Below are 10,158 nucleotides of genomic sequence, written 5' to 3'. Positions count from 1 at the left end.
CGCTTCAGCCCCTTCAGGGAAGGGCAATGTGGACCCTGGGAGAGATGCGAAGGGGTGGGCTGGGGTGGACCGAATGGGATGTGTCCAAATGGAGGTGAACGTTTGGTAGTTGGGAGACCGAGGGCGGGGGGCTGAAGCCTGGCGAGAATGTAGGGAAGAATGCGGGTCCTGGTGGGGATCTAGGTCAGAGTTGGGGGCGCTCGTTCTCCTGACCTCTCCGCTTGGCTGGCAACCACTACCACCGGGCTTGAACTGTTCATGCTCCGTGGGAGGGGTTGCGCCTGTGTATAGCTTTAGGAGCCATAGCTTTCCGCTCCCGAACGGCAACTGGGAATCAAAAGGGAAGCAATGTCTAGGAAGCAACCTGAGTGTGTGGTGGAGGCAGGTATGTGGCGTTATGATCTCTAAGAGCCTGGGGGCACCGTGCGGGGCCAGGTCTGTAATCTTTCACATCAACTCATCCCTCCCCAGAGCCCTGCAAGTGAGTCTTGAGAGCCCAGAAGAAAAGGGACCACAGCCTCTATCCCCAGAGTTTAGGGTTAGGGTGGGGTCGCCATCCTAGGCTTTAGAGGAAGCACTGCCCTGAGATTAGAGAGTGGTCTGGGGAACCAGGCCTCTAGGATTCCTTCCTGTTGTAGCCGGCTGTGCCTTGACCTTGTGTGCCAGGCCATTGCCCACTCCCAGCCCCCAGCATCCCCACTTCCTGCCATAGCAGAGCTGTGGTGCCTCCCTATCCCTCACTGGCAGCTCCCACCCCCATCCCAGTCCCTCCCTGCCCCTGGCTGAGCTCAGACTGACTAGCATTCCATCATGTTTATTGACTCCTGGGGGACAGGTCACAAAGTCAGTTTGTGGGCAGGCCAGACTGCCCTAGAAGGAAGTCAGGGGCCTCAAGGAGTGGCACTCTTCCTTAACTCGTAACTCTTGGAGGCAAGCTTGGAAGGTGCTTTATTTCCCGCTATGATTATACCAACCCTGTGGCCTGCTCCAGGCTTCAGGATCTTTAGGGCCTTCTTGCGAACCTACTGGTGGGGGGTGCTGCAAGCCCCTCCCCTTGCCCGAAGGTGCCAGGCCCCATGTGGGCAAGGCAGTTGTCTGTTGCATAGTCAAGTAGTTGTTGTCTCCAACTTGCACCCCAGAGCAGTTGTATATGTTAACGAGCGGTCGCCCTTTAAGAGAAATAGTGATGGTGGCAGGAGGGTTTAGCTGTCAGAAAGGCCAAGTTGGGGGTGGGTGGGGAGTATGAAGTCTCTACTTGTCAGTGGCTGTGTCAAGGTGTGCCCTGTGCTCCTCCCCTCAGAGCTCCTCTCCAGAATTGGGTTAGCAGAAGCTCTAGAGAGTGGCAATTGACATTTGAGACCCTGATCTTTTTTGCTGGGAGGTCCTCTGGACTGCTGAAACAATGGAACTTAGGGGGCTCACAGAGCTGGTGTTGTGGAAAGTTAGAAAATTCAGGGACAAATCCAAGCTTTGTTGTGTGACCTCAGAGGCTCCTTTCTCAGGGGGTGTCGGTTTTCCCATTTATGAAATGAGAAGGTTGAGTTAGATCATCTTCTCCCTTCCCCTCCACAAAGTACCCTGAATCTAGATATAGGTCTGGAGGAGGAGTCTGGTGGAAGAATTGAACAGGGAAAAGAAAGAGGTAGAGAATGGGTACCTGTTACTGGATTTGGCTCCGGGGTCCTGCAGGACCAGTTCATGCCTTGTCTCTCAGCCCCCTGCAAACAGCACAGAGCATCCAGTTCTGCCCTGGAGTCTGGCACTCCCACTGCACTCCTCTCAGCCCCAAGTTTTCCCTGGCAAGGGGACAGCATTTATAGGACTCTTAGTGCATCCCCTAATCCTGTCAATGTCTCACCTGATTCCCTCGGGGTCCAGGACTTGGTGTTCCAGTTGAGGTGGGGCTGGGCATCTGGTTTCTGAAAGTTGAGGTCTCTGGAGTCTGGGGAGGTTGGGCCATTGAATCTGAAGATGTGCCTGCTGTCCAGGCTTGTGGAACCTGCTCCTCTTGTGCCCTGCTCCTCTTGGTAAGGCTCGGGCATTTTTTAGGAACAGAGCTGGGAGGCTCCTCTAGATTCAGTTTGTTTAGCCACTCAGAAACCATGATATCATTACGAGAGTGCTGGTTTTCTATGGTTCTCCTAAAGCCATCCATTTCTGTCCCTCCTTGGCCTGACTCTGGGACAGAAAATCTCCTATTGCTGCTCCTGAGCTGAGACAGGAAATTCTTTACCTGCAGGGATGGGAGGAGTTTGCTGGGTATGACTTGGATGAGCCAGAGTAAACCCAAGAGAGTAGTCTCTTGGTCCATAATCTGTTGTCTGGGAACTCAGGGGTGGGCTGGGGAGGGTGGGTACAAAGGTCAAGGCATAAAAAGCAGTGGTCAGTGGTGAGTCATTGGATGGCCAGGTAGCCACGTTGTGCCATCCCTGACCAGCTCCTGGGGAGGGGTGATGTTGGCACTCACCATGGAGACAGCAGCATTCATATTGTTCTCCACCATCTGAAAGGCTTCATCAGTTTTTGGTAGGCATTCTAGAGGGACAGCAGAGTGGAGTGCAGGTGAGCAAATCTTCTTTTCCTGAGAAAAGCCCCCTGCGGACAGATCCAAGCCTATCCTAGATCCAGCTAACTGGCCAGCTCACCCTGGAAGGAGGGTCTGTCCTTGGGCTCACTGCTCCAGCAGAGCTGCATTAGCTCCTTCAGTCCTTCTAAGCCGGGAGTCTCAGGCCCGGCTTGGGGCAGCTCAGCCAATGAGGGCCGGTTCTGCCTGTTGCACACTGCTTCATACACGAGTGATGGTTCGGTTGGCACTGGAGTAGGGGAGGAGGGTGAGAAGAGAAGGCATTCAGGGTAAAAGGGAATTATCTGCTTCATCATGGAAAGAGGCAGGGAGTGTAATGTGGGGGCACGAGGAGGGAGGAGGGCAGTCTAAGTAGGTGAGCGGGAAGGGGAAGCCTTGGGGCTTTCAAGAGAAGGGCACCTGGGGTTAAGGATCCCAGAATCCTCCTAGAGTCTTACACTCAACTTCTCTTCCAGCAAGCACTGCCCACATTAGGATCCCGAAGCTGCAGGAGACACAAAGCTGAGGATCGGTCCAATCACTGGCAAGACTCCTTTCCTATACATCATCCCCTGGGAGGGCCCAGAGAAGTGTAGGAATCCTGGCTGTGTGTTTGGGCCGGGATCCTTACCTGTAGACATCACTGGCTGTGGAGGCCTTCCGGTTTACATTAACAAACAGTTCTGGGGCCAAGTAGCCCAGGGTGCCCCCTGGCTCCCCGGACCCTGTCCCTGACTGTGAGCCTCCCTGAAATGTGGACAGGCCAAAATCTGCCAGCTGCAAAGGAAGGAAAGAAGTGGGAGGTAAGGAAGACAAGGGGGCCAGAGAGCCTCCAGGAACCCCCCTGCCCCCAGAAGGTGCAGGTTCAGCTTTGTAAAGGGAGTGTGGAGGTCAAGGGAAGAGGTTCCCTTGGATGGTAGATCTAGGTGCCTTGTGGTAGGGCTAGGTCAAGGTCTGAGTCTCCAGGGCTGGGTCAGCCATGACTCTTTGGAGGGGCTGGTGGGGCAGCTGGTGGAAATGACTCGTGTGGGTCAGGGCCTCTATCACCTGGTACGGCAGGAGCTAAAACTCCTGGCTGGGCTTTGTCCCCTGGCAGCCCTGTGTCCAGAGGGAGAGGCTACGCCTATTCAATAGACAGGGCTCTGGAGGTCTAGTGTCCGGCGGGCCTGGCTGGAGCAGCTCTGGGGCCTTGTCTTGAGGCTGAGAGGGGTGTAGACCAGCTGACCTTGACGTGCAGCTCTGGGTCCAGCAGGACGTTGGATGGCTTGAGGTCTCGGTGCAGGAGCACCGGGTTCTGGTCGTGCAGGTAAAACATCCCAAGCACCACTTCTTTCAGCAGGCGGCAAAGGAGCGGCCAGGGCCGAGGGCACTGGGACTGCAGCAGCCCCGACAGGGAGCCGTTCTCCATGAATTTAGTCACCAGAGCCGGCTTGGGATCTTGGTCCCAGTTCACCTTCTCGATAACCCCTTCTAGGCGCAGCACGAATTCGTTATCCAGACTTGCCATGGCCTTGACCTCCCTGGATATCGCCTTCCTACACTCCAGGAGAGAGCCGGAATCGCACCGGGGTCGTGGGAAAATCCCTCCCTTCCCCATTCAGGCCCCAGAGCACAGTGGCTCCACCTTTTTGGCCAGATTGCGGCTGGGGTCAACCGGGGTCACTCACGAGTTTACGATCTTGACCGCCACATCGTAGCCCCACTTCCTATGTTGCGCCCGGAACACTGTGCCGAACCCGCCTTTGCCGACGAGCTCCTGGTTCTCCAGTTCCTCGATGGACACCAAGGGGGCGGGGGCACCGCTGGGCCTGAGAGAGGGGTGTCGCCCACTAGCCGGCCGTGCCGTACCTCAGCGCTGCTCCCCGCGCCCCTGTGACTCGGCGCTCTCACTGCAATCCCCAGCCTCCCTCGCCGGCCCCCACCGTCCCCGGACTCAAAGACGTTCTCTGAGCGAGTCTGTGGGGCGCTCTGGGTGTGAATGTCGGAGGCTGCGATCGACATGCCACTCCCTACTCACCATAACTTGACGCACGACATCAGGCTGGAAGGTGCCAGGGGGCCTCTGGAAATTGCGAGCCGTAGGAGATGGAGTGACTTCTGGGGCTTGGGTCTTTCGCAGAGAGGGGAAGGGGTCTGTCTGTGCAGGGGTCAGTCTCTAGACCAAGACGGTGAGTCTACTTTCCGGGTTGCTACCCCTTTTCCGAGTTGACTGAACAACTTCCCTTATAGGCGCCTCTACAGTCCCGCCCCTGGGGTGGGGCAGGGGGCAGAGCGAAAGCTAGTGCCTTTCTCCTTGACTAGCGTTTCCTGAGCACCTGCCGCGTGCCGCAGCCAGATTAGGTGCTGCTGGGCATTGAGGATGTTAGGGAAGGAGTCCTCACCTTCCAGGAACCCACAATCAACCCACTCCTACAGTCAAAGCCTTCCCTTTTCCCACAGGATTTCCTGCTCCACCGCCTGCCAGGCCATGAGTGGAGATGGTGCTTAGGAGGGTTTTATGGTTCTAGGGCTCAGCTCTCTCACAGCTGCCCTAAGATCATAGCCAACACGTATATAAAACTTATCATGCACCAGGTATATATATTAGCTTATTTAATTCTCACACGAACCCTAAGGGGATAGGTACTGCTTTTATTACCTTTCTATAGGTGAGGAAACTGAGACACTGAGAGTTTAAGTACCTTGCCTAAGCCCATATGGAAATAATGGCTCTGAACCATCAAGTTATCCTGTTTTCACATAGGCTTCAGGGCTGTACCACTCAGCTGGTTGTGCAGGTGGCTGGGAAAGGTGTGAAGCATCCAACGATGTAGTGAAGGTCCCTATCTGTATTCCTGCCCAGTCCCTATAGCTGCTCTTGAGAGGCAAGTTTTTGGCATTGATAGGGACTTAAATGCCCTTTGAACAGGAGCTCCTGGAGGTGGCAGGCCCCAAACCCACTCCCAGGGCATTGTGGTAAGGCTAGATATATCAGCCCATCCAGAGGGTTGGTGACATTGTGGCGTACACTACAGTGGAAACACCTCAGAGCTTTCCTGCCCTCTCCCTTGCATGACAACTCTTGCATGCAAATACCCTAATTAATGTTCCTGACAAGTACATGCTCTGGACACAGTCTTTTGATAACCCAGAAGCATGGAGAGTCTTAAAGATTTAGGGCAGAAAAAAGGTGTCCATATTTTACCTTTCTGAGGTCTGACCATGACTGGAGGTTGTGGGAACCCGATAGGGCCTGCCCTAGGCACTCAATCCTTCACAGGGATACTCAATCCTGTGGGTTGTGCGTTGGCTCTCACTAAAGGTGCTCACCTTGGTACTTGCTTTCCATTTTGTTCAGTGGTCCACGGGCTCTGCTGGTTGAGGCAGAAGTGATCTGCAGTTTTTTCTAGAACAACTCTTGGAGAGCCACACCACGGCTTCTAGTAGGGTCAGTTCATGCTATTTTGGAACTATTTAGGGAATTGTTCAACCGTAGTCTCCTTAAAAGCCAATACATGGCAGATACCCAATAAATATTTGTTGAATTGAATGAATAAATGAACAACCCAAAATATCGAGCCTTTCTTAAGGCACTGATCGTCCTAGATGGAGCTCCATACTCAGTAGGAGGAAAGAGGTGATTGGGTTCCTGTAGGGACTGAGGGCTCTCACCTGCACAGTTCATGAAATCCATCTGAAGTAGGCTTTAGTATAGAGATATGGTGGTATCACACAGAATCCAAGAAGGCAAGAAGTGTAGCAGGTCCTCAGAAAAGCCTAGAGTCAGAAGCTGAGAGCCATCAAAAGGGGCAGCCACTCCCTTTGTGATTTTTTTTAGAGAGAATAACCCAGGTGCAGTATCTCCACTTGAAGGGAGCAGGCAGAAAGGAGTTGGAAAGGTGTTATAACTGGGTTTCTTCAGATTGGGATGAGACCCTGAGAATCAGGGATAAACCACTGTGAAGCACAAAGTTGGGTGTGGTATCAGGGCCTATACTACTTTTTGACTCAAAATAAACAGCCTCTTTAAAAGAAGGAAGAGCAGGGAGAAGAACCTTAGACTAAGTGCCTAACAGGACCCTCAGCTTCCAGCAAGGGAGTATAGGGGTGGACCTAGGCAGAGGCTGATTCTTGGAATTCTGAGCTCTGGTCTTTTCTGAGGACTGATGCCTCTGACCACAAATGTCCCATGCTTTTGGAGCCTACTTGGGTATTTCTTTTTTTTAATTAAATTAAAATTTTTTTTGAGATGGAGTCTTGCTCTGTTGCCCAGGCTGGAGTGCAGTGGCGTGGTCTTGGCTCACTGCAACCTCCGCCCCCTGGGTTCAAGCGATTCTCCTGCCTCAGCCTCCTGAGTAGCTGGGATTACAGGCGTGTGTCACCATGCCTGGCTAATTTTTTTTTTTTTTTGAGATGGTGTTTCACATTTGCTGCCCAGGCTGTAGTGCAATGGCGCAATCTCAGCTCACCACAACCTCTGCCTCCTGGGTTCAACCAATTCTGTCTCAGCCTCCCGAGTAGCTGGGATTGCAGACATGCACCACCACGCCCAGCTACTAATTTTTGTATTTTTAGTAGAGACGGGGTTTCACCATGTTGGCCAGGCTAGTCTCGAACTCCTGACCTTGTGATCCACCTGCCTTGGCCTCCCAAAGTGCTGGGATTACAGGTGTGAGCCACCGTGTCCAGCCTTACTTGGATATTTCTTATTCTTTCAGTTCCCTGCTCCTGATTGTCTCTAATTACATTCAGTTCATCTCTCTTGTGAGCTCTGGTTCCCTATCCCTAATTGTAGGGGTAGCGGGTTGTGGGGGATCTATGTGGTCTCTCCTTGCATATTCTAGTCTTAATTCTTATCCGTTGTTTGATTAAGAGATTCTAATTACAGACCAAATGGTATTAATTGAGGTGACAGTCCCGGCCAGGACTAATTTTTTAAAAAGATCTGCTACCAGTAATTCCACCCCTGAGTATATCCTAAAAGAATTGAGGCCGGGCACAGTGGCTCATGCCTGTAATCCCAGTACTTTGGGAGGCCGAGGCTGGTGGATCACTTGAGGTCAGGAGTTTGAGACCAGCCTGGCCAACATGGTGAAATCCCATCTGTACTAAAAATACAAAAATTAGCCAGGCATGGTGGCATGTGCTTGTAATCCCACCTACTCAGGAGTCTGAAGCAGGAGAATCGCTTTAACTCAGGAGTCAGAGGTTGCAGTGAGCGAAGATCACACCACTGCACTCCAGCCTGGGGGACAGAGCAAGACTCTGTCTCAAAAAATAAAAATAAAAATAAAGAATAGGAAACATGGATTCAAATAGATAACTGTACACCAATGTTCATAGCAGCATTATTCACAACAGCCAAAAGGTGAAAACAACCTAAATGTCCATCAATAAGTGAATGGATCGGTCCAATACAAACTGTTGTATATACATACCATACAATATAATTCAGCCTTAAAAATATGATTTAACCTTAATAAAATTCAGACACATGCTATAATGTGGATGAATCTTGAAGATATTATGGTAAGTAAAATGAGCCAGTCACAAAAGGACACATATCGTATGATTTCACTTATAAGAGGTACGTAGAATAGTCAAATTCATAGAGATGAAAGTAGAATGGTGGTTTGTAGGGGCTGAGGGAAGAGAATGGAGAGTTACTGTTTAGTGGGTACAGAGTTTAATTTGGGAAGATGAAAGGTTCTAAAGATGTAGTAATGGTTATACAATGAAGTCAATGTACCTGATGCCACAAAACTGTACACTTAAAGGGTTAAAATAATAAGTTTTGTGCTATGTGTGTTTTACCACAAAAGGATCTGCTAAAAATGTGATTCTAGTATTAGAAAGGGACATATGAAAATTTATATTAATCAACATTTAGCTGTTTGATTTAACATCAAATTTCACCGCGAAGAAAGAATGTATGTATGTATACGTATATATGCTTAGAAAAATATATGAATGGACAAATAGAAAAATGTTTCAAGGAATTATTCCTGGCTGATGGGCTTATAGGTGATTTTTATTTTCTTATATTTTATATTCATATCTTTTTCTTAGTGTGTGTGCTGCTGAGGTGAGTACTTATAGTCTTATTTTTATCTGCATTTTCTAATTTTCCTGAAATGAGTTCATGAAATGAGTGTAGTAATTCTACAGTTCAGCTTCCTCTTTGTCTCCAAGACACGCCCAGAGATGTAGCAGCTTCCCTCTCCCACCTGCCACTACCCTAGCCCATCAATCTATTATTTGCTGCTCCCTCCTGATTTCTTGTAAGTAGCCTGCTGGTCACTTTGGTATTTAATGGATGTTATTAGGTCTTGGAGTTTCAATATGGTAAGAAAGATTTTGACAGACATAACATGATAGAGGTGATTCCACTCAGAGAGAATGTTCTGAGTCAAGGGTAAAGTCTACAGTGTGAACTTTCATGAGTCCGACTGCCAGACTGGCTGAGTGGCCTTTCCCTCCCCGCCCCCACCAGCAACAATGATAAACACTGGTCTTTTCCACATGTGATGGTTCACAAAGCACTTTCACAGTAAATCCTCACAATCAAGGGAGGTTGGACTTACTGTCTGAGGTTTACAGAATAAAAAGTTCTCATTTTTTGTCTGGAGGTGAATAGTAAACATAGAGTGATAAGAAATCTTATTTATTTATTTATTTATTTATTTATTTATTTATTTTGACACGGATTCTCACTCTGTCATCCAGACTGGAGTGCAGTGGCATGATCTCGGCTCACTGTAACCTCCACCTCCCGGGTTCAAGCAATTCTCCTGCCTCAGACTCCTGAGTAGCTGAGATTACAGGCGCGCACCACCATGCCCTGCTAATTTTTATATTTTTAGCAGAGATAGGGTTTCACCATGTTGGTCAGGCTGGTCTTGAACTCCTGACCTCGTGATCTGCCCACCTCGGTCTCCTAAAGTGCTGGGATTACAGGGGTGAGCCACCGTGCCCGGCAATAAGAAACCTCTTTTTACTGTGGCAGTGCGGATTCTCGCCTGCCCCCTTCCTTCCACCCCCTGCCGACTCAGGGATGCTCCAGCTCATGGGGGAACCCTTATCCCAGCTACTGAAAACAAACCCTCCACACATGGGGAAAGGGTGCAACTATGTGCAAAAGAACTGTCACTTTTGGGGACTGAGCTATACTCGACTCAGGAAAGTCACCAAACAAACCCCAGGTTTGAGAGAGAAGAGTAATGGGGAGAACTTTCCACTTGGATAGGCACTCCATCCACTGTGGCACCCGCCTCTCCCTATGCTTGGGATGCTTTCTTTTGGGGAGCCTCCTCCAGGGCCCAAGTATTGCTCTTCTCCTTTAGGATTCCAAGCAGGTCTGAAGCCCCCTTTTACTTGTTTTTCCTTAGGAGAGCTGAGGGGCTGATGCTTTCACAAAGAACCACATACCTTTAGCTCTCCTATCCCACCTGTGCTCACCGTGCTAGCAAAATGGAATCCTTGGGCTTAATCTGTTTCCTCACACCGCATTTTGGATCTGCGTCCCAGAGTGTCTCTTTGGCAGAACTTAAGGTACTTGTCTGTACCCTCAAGGAAAGGGAGGCTGGGCAGGGTAACTATTTTGATTCTACATTACC

General features: G+C 50.2%; 1 protein-coding gene across 4 annotated transcripts; it reads right to left on the bottom strand.

The window, feature by feature from the left end:
- Nucleotides 1–39: 39 nt before the first annotated feature.
- On the bottom strand, nt 40–4,812 carry RIPK3 (receptor interacting serine/threonine kinase 3). 4 transcript variants are annotated; one of them, XM_063697741.1, is made up of 11 exons: nt 4,581–4,710; nt 4,231–4,371; nt 3,789–4,098; nt 3,195–3,340; nt 3,022–3,068; nt 2,646–2,813; nt 2,468–2,535; nt 1,859–2,233; nt 1,658–1,718; nt 975–1,169; nt 40–327 (listed from the first exon to the last, which is right to left on the bottom strand). In XM_063697741.1, the coding sequence occupies exons 1-11, from the start codon at nt 4,598–4,600 to the stop codon at nt 257–259; spliced, it is 1,602 nt and encodes a 533-aa protein (XP_063553811.1). In that variant the 5' UTR covers nt 4,601–4,710; the 3' UTR covers nt 40–256. The 4 variants fall into 4 exon arrangements, with proteins under 4 accessions (XP_063553811.1, XP_063553810.1, XP_063553809.1 ...); XM_063697740.1 differs by lacking the exon at nt 1,859–2,233 and having other exon boundaries at nt 1,658–1,796; nt 4,581–4,803; XM_063697739.1 differs by lacking the exon at nt 4,581–4,710 and having other exon boundaries at nt 4,188–4,320.
- Between the last annotated feature and the right edge of the window lie 5,346 nt (nt 4,813–10,158).

This window comes from Gorilla gorilla, chromosome 15 (assembly GCF_029281585.2).
Source record: "Gorilla gorilla gorilla isolate KB3781 chromosome 15, NHGRI_mGorGor1-v2.1_pri, whole genome shotgun sequence".
Taxonomy (NCBI): domain Eukaryota; kingdom Metazoa; phylum Chordata; class Mammalia; order Primates; family Hominidae; genus Gorilla; species Gorilla gorilla.
This window is presented reverse-complemented; position numbering and strand designations above follow the sequence as displayed.